This window comes from Mixophyes fleayi, chromosome 1 (assembly GCF_038048845.1).
Source record: "Mixophyes fleayi isolate aMixFle1 chromosome 1, aMixFle1.hap1, whole genome shotgun sequence".
NCBI lineage: Eukaryota > Metazoa > Chordata > Amphibia > Anura > Limnodynastidae > Mixophyes > Mixophyes fleayi.
This window is the reverse complement of record NC_134402.1, coordinates 337,294,554-337,314,388: the sequence shown is the minus strand read 5'-3', so window position 1 is coordinate 337,314,388 and position 19,835 is coordinate 337,294,554. Positions and strand designations below refer to the sequence as shown.

At 42.2% G+C, this 19,835-nt stretch overlaps 1 protein-coding gene across 1 annotated transcript; it reads right to left on the bottom strand.

Annotated features, from left to right (window-relative positions):
• Positions 1-6,516: 6,516 nt before the first annotated feature.
• SNRPD3 (small nuclear ribonucleoprotein D3 polypeptide) lies at positions 6,517-10,834 on the bottom strand. The gene is made up of 4 exons (XM_075215488.1): positions 10,731-10,834; positions 10,177-10,326; positions 7,347-7,539; positions 6,517-6,676 (listed from the first exon to the last, which is right to left on the bottom strand). The coding sequence occupies exons 2-4, from the start codon at positions 10,300-10,302 to the stop codon at positions 6,615-6,617; spliced, it is 381 nt and encodes a 126-aa protein (XP_075071589.1). The 5' UTR covers positions 10,303-10,326; positions 10,731-10,834; the 3' UTR covers positions 6,517-6,614.
• Positions 10,835-19,835: the final 9,001 nt, after the last annotated feature.

Here is a 19,835-nt window from a genome sequence, read left to right as displayed (position 1 = left end):
TCTCCCCTAATGTCATAAATTAAGTTTGTGTTTTTTTGTGGGGGTTTTTTTTTGGGGGGGGGGGGGCATTCATCAGGGGGGCCCTGCCTGTTTCATTTGTACTGGGCCCCACAATTTCTGATGGCAGCCCTGAATAGGGATCCAAGTTTGCTATGAATAGGAATTAGAGATGAGCGCACTCGGATTTCCTGAATCCGAGCCCACCCGAACGTTGCCGATCCAAGTCGGATCCGAGACAGATCCAGGTATTGGCGCCAAATGAAAAATTGAAACCGAGGCTCAAAGTCATAATCCCGCTGTCGGATCTCGCGATACTCGGAACCTATAAATTCCCCGCTAGTCGTCGCCATCTTCACTCGGGCATTAATCAGGGTAGAGGGAGGGTGTGTTAGGTGGTCCTATGTTCTGGTAGATCTCGTGCTGTGCTGTTTAGTTCTGTGCTGTGCTGTGTTCTGCAGTATCAGTCCAGTGGTGCTGTGTGCTGTGCTCTGACAATTTTGAGTTCAGTGGTGCTGCTGGGTCCTGTGTGCTGTGTCCTGTTCAGTCCAGTGGTCCTGTGTCCCGTGCTCTGTGCTTCTAAGGGCATAGTTATTTTCCCAATATTCCCAAGTGTTTAAAAAAAATATACAAAAAACTAATTAAATTTTTTTTTAATTACAACAAAATTTGCCAAACCAATCCTGCAGTATAAGCCCATTGGTACTGCAATATTACCAAGTTCACACATTCTGCAGTATCTTGTGCTACATATAATGGAGACCAAAAATTTGGAGGATAAAGTAGGGAAAGATCAAGACCCACTTCCTCCTAATGCTGAAGCTGCTGCCACTAGTCATGACAAAGACGATGAAATGCCATCAACGTCGTCTTCCAAGCCCGATGCCCAATCTCCTAGTACAGGGCATGTAAAATCCAAAAAGCCCAAGTTCTCAAAAAAAAACAAAAAGAGAAACTTAAAATCATCTGAGGAGAAACGTAAAGTTGGCAATATGCCATTTACGACACGTAGTGGCAAGGAACGGCTTAGGCCCTGGCCCGTGTTCATGACTAGTGGTCCATCTTCACCCAAGGATCTTAGCCCTCCTCCTCCTCCCCCCCCCTACAAAAAATTGAAGAGAGTTATGCTGTCAGCAACAAAACAGCAAACAACTCTGCCTTCTAAAGAGAAATTATCACAAATCCCCAAGGCGAGTCCAAGGGTATTGGTGGTTGTCAAGCCTGACCTTCCCATCACTGTACGGGAAGAGGTGGCTCGGGAGGAGGCTATTGATGATGTAGCTGGCGCTGTGGAGGAACTTGATGATGAGGATGGTGATGTGGTTATTGTAAATGAGGCACCAGGGGGGGAAACAGCTGATGTCCATGGGATGAAAAAGCCCATCGTCATGCCTGGTCAGAAGACCAAAAAATGCACCTCTTCGGTCTGGAGTTATTTTTATCCAAATCCGGACAACCAATGTATGGCCATATGTAGCTTATGTAAAGCTCAAATAAGCAGGGGTAAGGATCTTGCCCACCTAGGGACATCCTCCCTTATACGTCACCTGAATAACCTTCATAGTTCAGTGGTTAGTTCAGGAACTGGGGCTAGGACCGTCATCGGTACAGGGACACCTAAATCCCATGGTCCAGTTGGATACACACCAGCAACACCCTCCTCGTCAACTTCCTCCACGATCTCCATCAGATTCAGTCCTGCAGCCCAAGTCAGCAGCCAGACTGAGTTCTCTCCAATACGGGATTCATCCGAGGAATCCTGCAGCGGTATGCCTACTACTGCCACTGCTGCTGTTGCTGCTGGTAGTCGGTCATCTTCCCAGAGGGGAAGTCGTAAGACCGCTAAGTCTTTCACAAAACAATTGACCGTCCAACAGTCGTTTGCCATGACCACAAAATACGATAGTAGTCACCCTATTGCAAAGCGTATAACTGCGGCTGTAACTGCAATGTTGGTGTTAGACGTGCGCCCGGTGTCCGCCATCAGTGGAGTGGGATTTAGAGGGTTGATGGAGGTATTGTGTCCCCGGTACCAAATCCCGTCGAGATTCCACTTCACTAGGCAGGCGATACCAAAAATGTACAGAGAAGTACGATCAAGTGTCCTCAGTGCTCTGAAAAATGCGGTTGTACCCACTGTCCACTTAACCACGGACATGTGGACAAGTGGTTCTGGGCAAACGAAGGACTATATGACTGTGACAGCCCACTGGGTAGATGCATCGCCTTCCGCAGCAACAGCAACAGCTGCATCAGTAGCAGCATCTACAAAATGGCTGCTCGTGCAAAGGCAGGCAACATTGTGTATTACAGGCTTTAATAAGAGGCACAACGCTGACAACATATTAGAGAAACTGAGGGAAATTATCTCCCAGTGGCTTACCCCACTTAGACTCTCATGGGGATTTGTGGTGTCAGACAATGCCAGTTACATTGTGCGGGCATTAAATATGGGCAATTTCCAGCACGTCCCATGTTTTGCACACACCATTAATTTGGTGGTGCAGCATTACCTCAAGAGTGACAGGGGTGTGCAGGAGATGCTTGCGGTGGCGCGCAAAATTGCTGGACACTTTCGGCATTCAGCCAGTGCCTACCGCAGACTAGAGGCACATCAAAAAAGCATGAACCTGCCCTGCCATCACCTCAAACAAGAGGTTGTGACGCGCTGGAACTCCCCCCTCTATATGCTGCAGAGGATGGTGGAGCAGCAAAAGGCCATTCAGGCCTACACAGCCACCTACGACATAGGCAAAGGAGTGAGGATGCGCCTGAGTCAAGCGCAGTGGAGACTGATTTCCGTGTTGTGCAAGGTTCTCCAGCCGTTTGAACTTGCCACACGAGAAGTCAGTTCCGACACTGCCAGCTTGAGTCAGGTCATTCCCCTGATCAGGCTGTTGCAGAAGCAGCTGGAGAAAGTGAGGGAGGAGCTGGTAAACCATTGCGATTACACCAAGCATGTAGCTCTTGTGGATGTAGCCCTTTGTACGCTTTGCCAGGATCCGAGGGTGGTCACTCTTTTAAAGTCAGAGGAATACATTCTGGCCACCGTGCTCGATCCTCGGTTTAAAGCGTATGTTGTGTCTCTGTTTCCGGCGGACACAAGTCTACAGCGGTGCAAAGACCTTCTGGTCAGGAGATTGTCCCCTGAAGAGGACCGTGACATGCCAACAGCTCCACCCTCATTTACTTACACATCTATGGCTGCGAGAAAAAAGCTCAGTTTTCCTAAAGGACTGAAGGACCTGCCAACCATTGCAGACATGTCTACTGTCGCTGCATTGGATGCTGTCACAATTGAAAAAATGGTGGAGGATTATTTTGCTGACACCATCCAAATAGACATGTCAGACAGTCCATATTGTTACTGGCAGGAAAAAAAGGCAGTTTGGAAGCCCCTGTACAAACTGGCTCTATTTTACCTGAGTACTCGGAAAGAGTTTTTAGTGCAGCGGGGAACCTGGTCAGTGAGCGGAGAAGGAGGTTGCTTCCTCACAACGTTGAAAAAATGATGTTTATAAAAATGAATAATCAATTCCTCAATGAAGTACAGCACTGCCCTCCAGATAGTACAGAGGTACCTGTGGTTGTGGAGTCCAGCGGGGACGAATTGATAATGTGTGAGGAGGAGGAAGTACACACTGTAGGGGGAGAGGAATCAGAGGTTGAGGATGAGGACGACATCTTTCCTCAGTAGAGCCCGTTTAGTTTGTACAAGGAGAGATGAATTGTTATTTTGGTGTGGGGGCCCAAACAAACCAATCATTTCAGCCACAGTTGTTTGGTAGGCCCTGTCGCTGAAATGATTGGTTTGTTAAAGTGTGCATGTCCTATTTCAACAACATAAGGGTGGGTGGGAGGGTCCAAGGACAATTCCATCTTGCAACTATTTTTTTGGCATTATGTGACCATTCAACAGTCATTTGCCATGTTCAAAAAGTAAAAGAAAACGTCAACAAATTCAAAAAATTTAATCAAAAGTTAAAATGCCCTGTCATTATTTAAAACGAGGGTTTGACGTGCTAGAATTAGTGTAGTGTTAATATGTTATAAACACTACACTTGGAACTTGGAGGAGGTATTGGTGCCCCAGTATCAAATTTAGTACCGGGGCCACCCCACTACGCAGTCCAGTTTTTTTTTTTTTTTGGGGGGGGAATTCAGAGCCATGGAGGGTTTTTTTTATTAAATATATTGCGGTGACCCACTCCTCTACGCAGTCCAGGTACATTTTTTGGTGCGATTAAGACCAGTTGATGGTTTTCTTATTATATTGTGGTGACCACTCCACTACGCAGTCCAGAAAGATACCTCGTTGCAACGTTTTGGACTAAAAACGATATTGTGAGGTGTTCAGAATACACTGTAAATTAGTGGAAATGCTTGTTATTGAATGTTATTGAGGTTAATAGCGTAGGAGTGAAAAGAAGCCCAAAAGCTTGATTTTTGAACTTTATGCTTTTTTTCAAAAAAAAAATCCGAATCCAAAACCTTTCGGCAGGTGTTTTGCGAAACAAATTCGAACCCAAAACACGAGACACCAAAAGTCGCCGGTGCACATCCCTAATAGGAATTAAGTCTTTCCCAGCTCCCTACCACAAATAGTTGAAGGTTGGATAAGCTCTGTAAATATTATATGTGCTACTGTAGAGGTTTTATAGAGAGCTACTTGCAATTAAGCATTAACTGCACATAAGTTTTGGTGGAAACATTGCCTTCTATACCCGCTATGACTTTTTAATTGGAAAAACTTTCAATCAAAATGGTTCCTGTTCTCTCCAGTTACACCATGCATTCACCAATAAATAGATTTACCCAACTATGATATTTGTCAAGTTCATTTCACCTTATGTCTGGGGGGAAAAAAAAAAAAAAGGAATACAAGTGCATACTGGGACCACCAGATGAGCTTACTTCACCACCCAGTCTGTAGAGGGAATGGAGGAACGGAGAGATGTTCTTCCTGCAGTATATCTGGATTTCCTTCTCACCGTCCGTATCAAACTGTTACTGACCACTCCTACTGGTGTCACATTGTCCCCTGACACTTGCCAACTGCGCAATAGCTGTGGGAGAGTTCAGCTGCCACCACTGGGCTCCTTTGCAGCACCCAGAATCACTTATTTCTGGGGTAGTTGGTAAAGATTCTGTAATGTCTATACTGGCTGGTACCTCCTGACCGCTTACAACATAAAAGCAGTACATTTGCAATGATATACAGTGATGCTGCAACCCCAATTATCTTTCCACGTGATCCAGCCACACATACCCCACCAGGGCCGATTAAGAATAAAAAACAAACAAACAAACACCCCACTTGGATTGGATTCATTGGCTTCTACACCCAAGACTGGCAATCATACAGATTTTTTTTTTGTACTTCCTTTTGTAGGCATGTCATTAATATTGATAGACGTGAGCTGTACATTAAAGCAGGCAAAAAATGCAGTGAGTTGGTAACTACCATCACCTCATGCACTAATTGAGCCCTTTGGTATACTGTCTACTGCTGACTAAATACACCCAATTTTGCAGTGTGTGGCCAAATTAGAGATGGACCGTTCTGAACAGAGAAGCTACAGCCAAAATTACATAACATTTTAAAATCACACACTGATTTTATTAAGCTTGCTCTTATCCACTTTACGATTCAATCATAAGCTTGTTTTGTGTTTAAAGCGATGCAATTTGAGGCAGGTTAATTCTGATGTTTTTCCCCCCTATAACATTTTGCAGGTGCCATTCCCACGTTTATTCTTGACGTTCCTCAAATGAGTGATTGTACCTTTTTTGCTTTATAGTACACTGACTGCAATATTTGCACAAATTGATATAGAAGTGAAGTTGTCATACTAGCTTGGTATACATTTATGTACATTTTGATAGCAGTATTAAGTTTTCACTGCCCTGAAATGTACAAAGCAAAATCCAGCATGCAAAGAGTTATAAACTCAAACTCTATGCCACATAGTACTGTAAGCTCAGCAACACCACACATTCAGCATAAGGTATTTGTTACATTAAGACTTATCAATTTAAATATGTATTTCCCCATACCAGTATAATGAAGGCCCACTTCCATTTATCAGGGAACAGTAGAATAAGTTTATATATTAACTCATTTTAGTTTCTCATAAGTAGGTGCAGTCTTGATGGCCCATTAGTCTAATTAGACTTAAAATTTACAGCACAAGTGTATACATGAGTATCAGGATTGCAATTAGGGGCACATTCAATTCCCAGTGTTCTTTATAACACGGGGTGTGTATTTTTACAATTAGTACAGTAATTTTAATGTGGATTTATGCTTTCGGCTCAGAGCTGCAAGCAAAAAAAAAAAAAAAATCAGTGTTGACATTACTGTACTAACAGTAATGCACATCTTATCGTAGCAACAGTAAGAGCACGGCCAACGTTCCAAAGAAAAATGCAAGGAATTGAATATGCCCCATTGAGGCGAATACCAAAATCGGACTGCATGCAAGAGTCTATGCACAGACCAAAAACTAGAGAATCATGTGACATTACAAATAGTTTTATTAAACAATAAAAAAAAAGAAAAGTAAATTCAGCAGTTACATAACCAATACATTTTTTAAAAAGTTACAAAAAACTGGTTATCGACGTTTTTGGAAGATATTTCCCCGACCCATTCCACGGCCTCTGCCTCTTGCTGCCACTGAAAGCAATGAGGAAAAAAAAAAAAAAAAAAAGTTAGATTACATATTAAATACAGATGTGCAAAGGAGGTTATATTCAATTTCAGTCTAATGTACATCAAGTAGCTGTACTTGTCTGTGGGCTGCAGACAGATTAGGCATAGAGTGCATGGATTACACACAAGAATAAACCTGCTTCTAAAAGAGCCAATACAGCAATGTTGGGAAGATAACTACACCAATTTCATCTTTCTAGAATTGGGGATGCTTTATCATGCAGGACCTGCTGGCACCTGGGTGCAGGCTTGCCTTATGAGAGGGACACAATCAGGGTCATTTAGGAAAACAGATGCAAATGAAAGGTTGTATTTCACATACAAACCAGACATCTGCTTTCATTTTACATAGCTGCATCTACAAATATGAGAAAATCTGATTGGCTGCTAAAGGCAACACCTCCTTTTCTACTCATTTAAAATCAGCATTTTTGAACCACACTGGGGACATTTATGAAAATTGCAAAGATTCACTAAATTTAATAAAAATGCAGCACAAGGTGGCATCAGAGGTCAGAACTGTTCTTCTGCATCTAAAGCAATGTCTACACAGCTCAGAACAGAAGTCGTCATGTGTTAGCAGAGCTAGCACGATTGTCCTCGATTATGTCACCTGTAAGTGGACAGCACTCACCTTGGGCTTTGAGAATGGCCGCTTTCCCCCTTCCAGCCCCCGAGCCTTGATTTTTATTCTTCATGCTCTTTAACATTGGAGCATTTTTCAACATGTCTGGAAGGATAAGAAAACGGATTTTGCTTCCTCTAATGTAGACCTGTTCAAGCTGTGCTACTCTGCCATCTCTGTAGGTCACGGTGATGTTTGACATCTGAAACAAAAGCATATTTCACATAACTGATCAATGTGATACATTTTAAATTTGAAGCTCTGGAGGTCACTCCATCACCGACCACTGGAAGACAAACCAGAGCTGAAAGTGTCAGATACAAGAGCTACAACTTCTGCTTACAAAACACAGGGTGGTCTGTAGTTTTCTAGAAGTACAGGCCCTCATAAACAGGCAGAAAATACTTCATGATGTAACTACACTAATCTCTAGAGTTACAATTGCAACATAACTACATGAAGATAGAATATCACAATGTGACACCTTGTGGTGGATCTGTGTATTGACTTCAATATGCACTCCCAAAAAAAAAAAAAAAAAAAAGTATGCTACACTTGGCAATAGATTTATAGTAACCTGAAGAAATAGCATGTGTACTACTTTAATATGATTTGAAGTCCTGTGTATTTATGCGCTAATTTAATTATCCATGAGAGGGCTCACACATCCCTGAAAGGAAGTGGACACAGCTTGCTCAGTACCTGCTGTCAACTCCTATAGAGTCAATTACCTGTGATGTTCAATGCATATAAAAAAAGTATGGTTTTCAGATCTTGACATTCTGATCAAGTAATCTGTTGCTCAACCAAAATTGCTACAAATTCACACCTAATTTTCTCTATGCAAGCTCCCCAAGCTGTATTAGATGTAGAAGTAAATACTACTCAACAAGCAGTAACAATTTTATATGCTTTCATGAACACGCAGTGTGATTTTCTATGCTCTACCAGTTGAGCAGTGGCAGGAAAGAGCTAGCACTGGGTACACTTTCACCCCATTTCACTGCTCATGAAACCACTAAATACAAATTCCAACAAGACAAAATGATTACATGACATGGCTCAGTCATGTAATGTTACCCATCTGTTGCAGGTACTTGCCGCAGACAATCACCCTGAACGTAGGTTCAAAGTTTGTTGCAGGAATACAGCTTACATAGGGGATTTATTTAATCAATGGAAATGAAGCAATGAGCATGGAGTTCCCCAGAACCAGGTAGCCAATACGCCTAAAAAAACATTCTGTGGATATTATTTTGTTCAACCTTTAACATAAAGTTCTTTGCTCAATCATGCCAGGAATATGATGATGCAATCCTCTCTGATGTGGCTTAGGCTGTGTCATAGTGGACTTGTGTGCTTCTCTTTGTGCCAGTTTCAATACATCCATACACACATCCTTACACCCCATAAGGAATCTAAAAACAATCAGTCCTACCTGATAGCAGAGATGGACAACACCTATAGTTGGAGTTTGGGAGCCTCAACAACCAGCAAATGCAACACTAATTCAAACCAACTGAAACAAACATTTTTAACTCCTGGCTCATATCATTTGTATTTGGCCAGCCTCTAGAACTTCATATTAATTTCAAGCCCAGCTTCGGATCTCACTCCTCCAGGGTTCAGAGGATTACAGAGGCTGGCAAGCAATAAATGTAAGCACCGGGGCTGTGCTGAATTGAGCACCATAGGGGTACTAAAAAAGTGACCCCCCCACCAAGATACTAGTGGGGGTTAAAACAGCAATTTGAAGAGGTGCAGCAGTTCCATGGTCATACACATCTAAAGCAGCAAACCTTCCTTTTGTATACATGAGACTTCTGTTTAGAAAAAGTTCAGCAAGCTATGTGTGATTTGAAAAACATTAGATTTCTATTTTATTTATCTACTAAAAAGCTGAAGGACTATACATCTTGAGTTAAGATGCCATTTTCACACACTTATCACCTGGATAAGGAATCTTTCACTCACACCTCCCTTCAATAGACATTTTAGAAAATAAATGCAGGACTAATTTTCTGGTAACGAGGCAGATGTGGGGATCATGGGGAGAGTGGCACACCTAACTAACAGAGCAGATAACCTCTTTAAAATATAGAAATACATTAAATAAATCCCTTTTTTAAAAGGGTAAACCTGTTTGACAGCAAATATGTGGAGCTCTACAAGTTTATTGGGGCAACAGGGTCAAGCACACGCTAAATCCAAACTTACATTACATGAAGTAATGAAATACTTTCTAGTGGTACATTTCAATGTTTTATTTATGAACAACATTTCACACTTCTCTATTTTTGACTGCTGAAGAAATAAATGTCTGCACTTTGCTGTTTAAAGGCTAACTGCATACATAAACATAAGACTCCAAGGGACAGTCCTATAAATGTTATGTATTCAGCAGCTCCAGCAAACTACTTTCCACCGGAAGCCACTTGACCTGTGAAATAATTGGTACAAGTCACCAACCTTGTACCAACATTTTGAGAAACCTACACCAATAGCTCAATTGATTGGAAAATTATATGGCAGAATAATTTTCACTGTTCAAATGGTTTCTATGGAACACATGTGTAAACCATAAAGGAGCAGAATCTAGATAACATTTAACCTCTGAGGGGGAATTCAATTGACCGCATTACTCACAAATGTAACAGCCTTCGCACCATTACTACAGTAATAGTGCCATTATAGTTAGTACAGTAATTTCAACACTGATTTTTGCTTGCAGCTCTGAGAGCCACAAGCAGAAACCCACATTAAAATTGCCATACTATCAGTAGTAGTGTAAGATCCAAGTTTAATATTACAGAAATCTACAACACTCTACAATACATACCTGGCAGTTCATGTTATCCTCCGCCTCAATTAGCTTGCCTCTATAAACTTCACCTGTATTCGTTTCACAGGTTACAATATGCCCTTCTGCTTCATGTAGGACTTTAATGGGCACACCGATAGACATTCTGATTATTTCAAGGATATTAACCTGGGGGGAAAAATGCATATTAATATGTAGTTCACAACCCATAATTCACATCTTTATGCAGCCACTTATATTCTTTAAATCAGCTAATTAACATTGCTATCAACTATGACGAGATATTTTATTTCAAACAATAAAACAAGTGTAATCTAATTAAACTATACCACATGTGGAAAGCTAAAAAGAAGATTGTGGTAATACTGCGAGTTATACTTGTAGTTCGGCAGCATAAGCCGGGTATAGAGGTCTCCACTGCACACAGCCCCTCACAGTCTGCACAGTAGCAGCACACACGCTGCTCTATTATAATCAATGCTCTGTTATCTGTACACCGGGGCCCGGATCACTCAGCCACCTCTCCCTAGATCTCAGCCCACAATGAATGGCTCCTTAGCGCTAGTACTTACTCGTGCGGTGTCTGCTCTGCGATCTAATGGCGTCCCGCTCGAACCACAATACACCACGAACAGGAAGCGGAATGACGCCTTCCCTCTTTATTCCATTAGCAGCAGTGTACGCGCCGCCAGAAACAAGTGTCGTGGTGGAAGGTTCCGGGGCTACAAGGTTCCGGGACTGCATAATCTCTTTCACCTCTTATCCCTGAGTATGTCCCATGGTCCCTATCGCGCCAGCTGATAAAGTTTGTAACCTCTGCTGTATTTCATCTAACCCTCTTTGGGTGCTGCTTTCAATTTTTAAATAAAATTATATTTTTAAGAATTTGAGGGTTAGGATTAGGCTTGTGTTTTTCACTCCAGGTTCCAGTTGTAATCACATAGGAGATTGTGTTTGAGATGAAGAGTTAGGGTAGTACTGTTTTGGGGATAGCTTTACCATATTTAAACATGTAAATCCCTAATGAGTATTTAAAAATGTGAGTTTAATACGTTTAATGTATTTACCCTATAGTTCAGCTTCCAGGAAGAGGGAGCTGTACCAAATACTATCACTAGTTTGCTTAATATTGCATCCATGTCCAGTTTTTATATTAACATATAGGAATCCCACCGTAAATTCTAGGGATGAGCGCACTCGGATTTATGAAATCCGAGCCCACCCGAACGTTGCGGATCCGAGTCGGATCCGAGACAGATCCGGGTATTGGCGCCAAATTCAAATGTGAAACTGAGGCTCTGACTCATAATCCCGTTGTCGGATCTCGCGATACTCGGATCCTATAAATTCCCCGCTAGTCGCCGCCATCTTCACTCGGGCATTGATCAGGGTAGAGGGAGGGTGTGTTAGGTGGTCCTCTGTCCTGGTAGATCTCGTGCTGTGCTGTTTAGTTCTGTGCTGTTTAGTTTTGTGCTGTGCTGTGCTGTGCTGTGCTGTGCTGTGCTGTGTTCTGCAGTATCAGTCCAGTGGTGCTGTGTGCTGTGCTCTGTCCTTCTGAGGTCAGTGGTGCTGCTGGGTCCTGTGCCGTGTCCTGTTCAGTCCAGTGGTGCTGTGTCCTGTGCTCTGTGCTTCTAAGGGCATAGTTATTTCCCCATTATTCCCAAGTTTTTAAAAAATAAAAAAAAAAGTAAAAAAAAAAAAAAAAAATAAAAAAAAAATAAATATATAATAATTATAACCAAATTTGCAAAACCAATCCAGCAGTATAAGTCCATTGGTACTGCAATATTACAAAGTTCACACATTCTGCAGTATCAGTCCAGTGGTGCTGTGTCCTGTGCTCTGTCCTGCTGAGGTCCGTAGTGCTGCTGGGTCCTGTGCCGTGTCCTGTTCAGTCCAGTGGTGCTGTGTCCTGTGCTCTGTGCTTCTAAGGGCATAGTTATTTCCCCATTATTCCCATGTTTTTAAAAAATAAAAAAAAAGTAAAAAAAAATTAAAAATTAAAAAAAATAAATATAATTATAACCAAATTTGCAAAACCAATCCAGCAGTATAAGTCCATTGGTACTGCAATATTACAAAGTTCACACATTCTGCAGTATCAGTCCAGTGGTGCTGTGTCCTGTGCTCTGTCCTGCTGAGTTCCGTAGTGCTGCTGGGTCCTGTGCCGTGTCCTGTTCAGTCCAGTGGTGCTGTGTCCTGTGCTCTGTGCTTCTAAGGGCATAGTTATTTCCCCATTATTCCCAAGTTTTTAAAAAATAAAAAAAAAGTAAAAAAAAATTAAAAATTAAAAAAAAAAAATATAATTATAACCAAATTTGCAAAACCAATCCAGCAGTATAAGTCCATTGGTACTGCAATATTACAAAGTTCACACATTCTGCAGTATCAGTCCAGTGGTGCTGTGTCCTGTGCTCTGTCCTGCTGAGTTCCGTAGTGCTGCTGGGTCCTGTGCCGTGTCCTGTTCAGTCCAGTGGTGCTGTGTCCTGTGCTCTGTGCTTCTAAGGGCATAGTTATTTCCCCATTATTCCCAAGTTTTTAAAAAATAAAAAAAAAGTAATAAAAAATAAAAAATTAAAAAAAAAAAATATAATTATAACCAAATTTGCAAAACCAATCCAGCAGTATAAGTCCATTGGTACTGCAATATTACCAAGTTCACACATTCTGCAGTATCTTGTGCTACATATAATGGAGAGCAAAAATTTGGAGGATAAAGTAGGGAAAGATCAAGACCCACTTCCTCCTAATGCTGAAGCTGCTGCCACTAGTCATGACATAGACGATGAAATGCCATCAACGTCGTCTGGCAAGCACGATGCCCAATCTCCTAGTACAGGGCATGTAAAATCCAAAAAGCCCAAGTTCTCAAAAAACAGCAAAAAAAGAAACTTAAAATCATCTGAGGAGAAACGTAAAGTTGGCAATATGCCAATTACGACAAGTAGTGGCAAGGAACGACTTAGGCCCTGTCCCGTGTTCATGACTAGTGGTCCAGCTTCACCCAAGGATCTAAGCCCTCCTCCCCCCCCCCTACAAAAAATTTAAGAGAGTTATGCTGTCAGCAACAACAACAAAACAGCAAAGAACTCTGCCTTCTAAACAGATGACATCACAAATCCCCAAGGCGAGTCCAAGGGTGTTGTTGGTTGTGAACCCTGACCTTCCCATCACTGTACGGGAAGAGGTGACTCCATCCAGCATTTGCAGCACGCCCTCTGCATATGCTGGAAGGATCACCCACAGTCCAGTTACAGATTTGGCTAATGAAGGTGTGAATGTTGTACACTGGGAGGAGGATATTGATGTAGCTGGCGCTGAGGAGGATGTTGATGATTATGATGCAGACAGATACCAAATTGCATTTCTCAATTTCTATTTATATTCTAGATTATATAACGGCTGAAAAGTTTTCTGTTTTACTCCTAGTGGAGAGGGGATCTGATGCAGACAGATACCAAACTGCCTTTGTCCATTTCTTTGTATATTTGAATTGCTAGTTCTACAGTCTATGCAGGCTGCTTTATTTATATTCAACTACAAGTGTAGGGCGGGGGGGGGGGGGGGGGGGCATAGATAGCCACCAAAGTAACGTGGTCCATTTAATTTCACTTTCTAGCTCCACAGTCTGTGCAGCCTGCTTTTTTTTATCTTCAAAGTATTTATATTTACAAGCCTTGCAATCTAAATTAACTAGAGGTAGTGACGTGGTAGAACTCCAAAAGGCAGTTTGGAAGCCCCTGTACAAACTGGCTCTATTTTTTAACTGAGTTGTCCCCCCTCCAGTGTGTACTCGGAAAGAGTTTTTAGTGCAGCGGGGAACCTGGTCAGTGAGCGGCGAAGGAGGTTGCTTCCTCACAACGTTGAAAAAAGGATGTTTATAAAAATGAATAATCAATTCCTCAATGAAGTACAGCACTGCCCTCCAGACAGTACAGAGGGACTGTGGTTGTGGAGTCCAGCGGGGACGAATTGATAATGTGTGAGGAGGAGGAAGTACACACTGTAGGGGGAGAGGAATCAGAGGTTGAGGATAAGGACGACATCTTTCCTCAGTAGAGCCTGTTTAGTTTGTACAGGGAGAGATGAATTGTTTTATTGGTGTGGGGGCCCAAACAAACCAATCATTTCAGCCACAGTTGTTTGGTAGGCCCTGTCGCTGAAATGATTGGTTTGTTAAAGTGTGCATGTCCTATTTCAACAACATAAGGGTGGGTGGGAGGGCCCAAGGACAATTCCATCTTGCAACTTTTTTTTTGGCATTATGTGACCATTCAACAGTCGTTTGCCATGTTCAAAAAGTAAAAGAAAATGCCAACAAATTCAATAAATTAAATCAAAAGTTAAATGCCCTGTCATTATTTAAAACAAGAGGTTTTGACGTGCTAGAATTAGTGTAGTGTTAAGATGTTATAAACACTACACTTGGAAATTGGAGGAGGTAATGTGGCCCCGGTATCAAATTGGGTACCGGGGCCACCCCACTACGCAGTCCAGATACTTGTTTGGTGGAATTCAGACCAGTTGAGGGTGTATTTATTTTATTGTGGCCCCGGTATCAAATTGGGTACCGGGGCCACCCCACTACGCAGTCCAGATACTTGTTTGGTGGAATTCTGACACGTGGAGGGTTTTTTAATTATATTGTGGCCTCGGTACCAAATTGTGTACCGGGGCCACCACACTACGCAGTCAAGATAGATAGATGCGTATCATAGATAAAGTACATTCAGTGGTGTGGGACAAATTGAAAAATATTCAAAATGCACTGACATTATCAAAAACAAGAGGTTGTCACACGCTAAAACTCCAACATGTATATGATGGAGAGGATGGAGGAGCAGCCGTATGTGTAGTGTAATGCAGACCTGTTGAAGGTTTTTTATATATTTTATTGTGGTGCCCAGTGCCCACTCCTCTACGCAGTCCAGGTACATTTATTGGTGCGAATCATAAAAGTTCAGGGTTTTTAATATATTGTGGTGACCCACTCCTCTACGCAGTCCAGGTACATTTATTGGTGCGATTCATAAAAGTTCAGGGTTTTTAATATATTGTGGTGACCCACTCCTCTAGGCAGTCCAGGTACATTTATTGGTGCGAATCATAAAAGTTCAGGGTTTTTAATATATATTGTGGTGACCCACTCCTCTACGCAGTCCAGGTACATTTATTGGTGCGATTCATAAAAGTTCAGGGTTTTTAATATATATTGTGGTGACCCACTCCTCTACGTAGTCCAGGTACATTTATTGGTGCGAATCATAAAAGTTCAGGGTTTTTAATATATATTGTGGTGACCCACTCCTCTACGCAGTCCAGAAAGATACCTTGTTGCAACGTTTTGGACTAATAACTATATTGTGAGGTGTTCAGAATACACTGTAAATTAGTGGAAATGCTTGTTATTGAATGTTATTGAGGTTAATAATAGCGTAGGAGTGAAAATAAGCCCAAAAACTTGATTTTTAAACTTTTTATGTTTTTTTCAAAAAAAATCCGAATCCAAAACCTTAAATCCGAACCGAGACCTTTCGTCAAGTGTTTTGCGAGACAAATCCGAACCCCAAAAATAACGAAAATCCGGATCCAAAACACAAAACACGAGACCTCAAAAGTCGCCGGTGCACATCCCTAGTAAATTCTGATTCACAACCTTTAAATCAAATATAATGTTTGCTTTTAGATATGATTACCTACGTAATTATTTTACGCTGACATAATTTGGGATGTTATTACAACAACAAATGACACATTAATAAACATGTATGAATACCTTTTATTACTTGCCTCGGAAGTGAGCTTGTTTTGAGGAGCAATTTTTTTTGGGGGTGTGATCCCATGGTAACAGGATCTGAATCTCCAAGAGCTTAAATGATAAATAAATGATGAATCTTCTGACTGTAATTAATTATATTGTAACTAATACTTATTTACGTCCAATCCAAATGAATGAAGAAATTACCCCTCAATAAATGATGACACTATATCATTAAAAGGAGTTATATGATAGGCCAATATTTTTGTCAATTATAAAATCTCAGCCCTGATGACCATACAGGATCTGCCAGATTTAACTTATATTTTGTGTTCCAACTAAATTATTGTTAAGCGCTACTGAATCTGCTGGCGCAGTATAAATAAATGTTGATGATGGCAATGAATTATGACACAGGACACGACTGATCACAAGATTAATTAATTAATATTGATCTATATATACACAATTGCTTCATTAAACAAAATTATATGTCTATAGCTCTATCAACAAAACAGATGATCGATCCTTTGGCATGCCAATCATGATAAACAGACAATGATTGGCAGAGACGGTTTCAAAAAGCCAGCCCGTCCTGAATACGGGTTGCAAGTTTGACAAAGCATTATGCGAAACATACATTAAAGTGTAACAGTGTCGGCATAATACTGGGTTACAGTGGCAAACGAGACCGGGGATAACTGAACTCATCCAATGTTCAAATGCCTAATAAGACCCTACTAGCCAGCCAGTGTACTAACAGTGTTAGCGCTCTGTTTGATACAAATGATATATTATACCCTTAAGACAATTTAGTAGGAAATGATCAGCTTGTTGCATCGATATATATGGTGTCGAATTGAAATAATAAATCTATCCGTTAACTAGTGTGAAATACCTAACATCACATGACTTGATATCTTTACACTAGAAGAACTATTAGCTGTAAGAGGAGGATAATATACTGTCAATGTTTAACAGTTCAGTCCCTCGATGTAAAAATGAAACCAGTAAAAAGAACCTGAGGTATTTCATGATAAGATCAATCACCAATAATTGGTAATTATAGTGCAAAAATGGGATTTTTGTACTTACGTAAAATCTGTTTCCCTTAGTCCATTGGGGGACACCGGGGACATTGGGGTATAGAGTAGGGACAGGCGAACTGGCACTTTAGACTTCTGTTTACTAATCCCTAGCTCCTCCCTCTCTATACCCCACTTCCTGTAAGCCTCAGTTTATGTTTAACCAAGCCCACAGAAAGCGGAGATAGAGAGAAAAAAAGAAAAGAGAATAAAAATAACAAAACAATAATATTCTCTTAACAATAAGACAACATGTCAAAGTAGGAGAAACCAGAGCGTTAAGGGTGGGCGAAAAAAAAGCACCTTCCTTCCAAAACTTGCATCCTTGGATGCAAACACATTAAACTTGTAAAATTTAGTGAATGTGTGTACAGAAGACCACTGGCCGCTTTACACAGCTGTTCACTGGAGGCACCATGGCGGGCCGCCCAGGAAGCACAGACCTTGTAGAGTGTGCCCTCAGATTATCTGTGTTAGGAACCCCTCAGCCAGTACAGCAAAACCCGGAGTCTTCTCCAAAAGTCTGGTGTTCACTGTTGCTCCTAGTGGAGGGGACAGACTTGGCTGCAGACAAACAGAGTTGTGAGATGTGCACTGGCTGGGGAGAACCCAAGAATAGAGTTACCGAGGCCGTAGAGTAGGAAGTGCAGGAGGGAGTCCGGTGAGACACCGAGTGGATGGTGTCAAGACTGATATATCACTCGTGGCCACTAGAATAAATAAGGAACAGTTGATAGAGAAGTCCCCTGATACACAGCAACCTCTGTACTGGTGCTTGTCCGGAAAGGAACAGAACTTGCAGTGATAGGTAAGGATTATGAAACTGAACGTAGGCAGTAGCCAAGGGTAACGACAACCCACAGTACTGGTGAGAGTCCAGAGATTTTAGGGAAATAGTTCTCAGGCAGTTGCCAGGGGTAATTGCAACCCACAGTACCGGTGAGAGTCCAGAGATTTAGGGGTAACAGTTCTTAGGCAGTTGCCAGGGGTAACTACAACCCACAGTACCAATGAGAGTCCGGAGATTTTAGGGAAATAGTTCTTAGGCAGTTGCCAGGGGTAACTGCAACCCACAGTACCGATGATAGTCCAGAGATTTTAGGGAAATAGTTCTTAGGCGGTTGCCAGGGATAACTACAATTATAGGCACGCGGGGATATATGTAAACAGTCAATAGTACCTGTGGCAAGGTAGAGTCCGGAGCCAAAGGAAGATTGTTGAAATCTGAGCTCAGAGATGCTGCAGGGGCCGCGTCTCCGTATAAGGTAGGATGAGCAGAGGAGCTGCAGATCACGCTGGAGCCATGCCTGGGAGCACGACATTTACCGGGGTCCAGGAGATAACTGACTGGAACTGGTGAGCAGATAGTAGAATCATCAGGAACAGAATTAGGTCTGGTACATGGGATATCAACACAGGAGAAGAGTAAAAGCAGAGCCGTGTCGGTACACAGGGAAATCCAATGAAGAGTAGACAGGAACAGAAACGGTCTGGTACACGGAAATACACTAAGCCGGCTGGAAACAACAGGAACAGGTAACCGGGCAAACACAAAGGAGCAGAACACTAAGGTAAATGTATTACCGGCAATCCTGCAGACGATTAGCCGGCTATTTAAGGAGAGCAGAATCAATGGGCTGTAGGTGATAATGAGGAGCCAGGCGAATGAGCTCAGAGAAACAGGCTGGCCAGCTGAGGCATAATATAGAAATGACAGCATGAATTGAGAGCAGATTCTGACAGAGAACAGACAGACGGCCACCCTACCTCGAAGGCTGGTATCTGTGCGATCAAGGTCCAATTCCAACTTGAGAATTGGCCTCCCCTGCAGATATTTTGTATGTTCCACCACCAAAGAAGCGAGTGACGCGCTTGCGGAGACAGGCGAAATACTTGGGCTGCCAGATTCAGATGGGATTTGTTCCATTGAGACAGAAGTTTCAACCGGAACTGCCGTGCATGAAACTGAGCAAACTGGACCGCCTCAAAAGCCGAAACCATCTTGACCAGAACTCTCATGCCGAAATGTACAGAGGGCTTTTTTGCCGCCAACAGAGATTTCACTATCTTTTGCAAGGCTAGAATCTTGTCCTAAAGTAAGAACACCCGTCATTGTTGGGTGCCGAATACAAGTCCCAAAAAGATCATCCACTGGGATGGGATCAGCTTGGACTTTTTGAAGTTGAGAATCCAACCGTGAGAATCTAGAGTCTGGATGACTACTTGGTTATGCGCCTGAAACACCTCTGGAGAATTTGCCTTTAAAAGATCGTCCAGGTAAGGTATGATTGTAATCCCCTTGGACCTCAGCAGAGCAGCCATGACCACCATGATCTTGGTGAAGACACGGGGGGCAGTTGCAAGACCAAAGGGAAGAGCCTGAAATTGGAAGTGCTCTGATTGAACCGCAAACCTCAAGAGAGAATGATGACCCTTCCAGATAGAAACATGGAGATAGGCATCTTTGATGTCTAGAGCCACCATGAATTCTCCCTGTCATTCTCCATGTCATGAATGACTGCGAACAAAGACTCCATCTTGAACCTGGGCACTCTGACCTGGGTATTCAATGATTTCAGATTCAGAATAGGTCTGAAAGAGCCGTCTGGTTTTGGCACGAAAAAAAGGATGGAATAAAAACCCAAACCTCTTTGAGAATCTGGCACTGGAATAATCACTCCGGAAGAAAGGAGGGATTGGATCACTTCTCGTAAAGCCAATCGTTTTCATGGTCAAGTGGGAAGCCCTGTGGAAAAGAACCGCCTGGGAGGAAGACCGATCTTGTATCACTGGTCCACCACACCAGAGCCCAGACATCGGTGGTAGACTGAAAC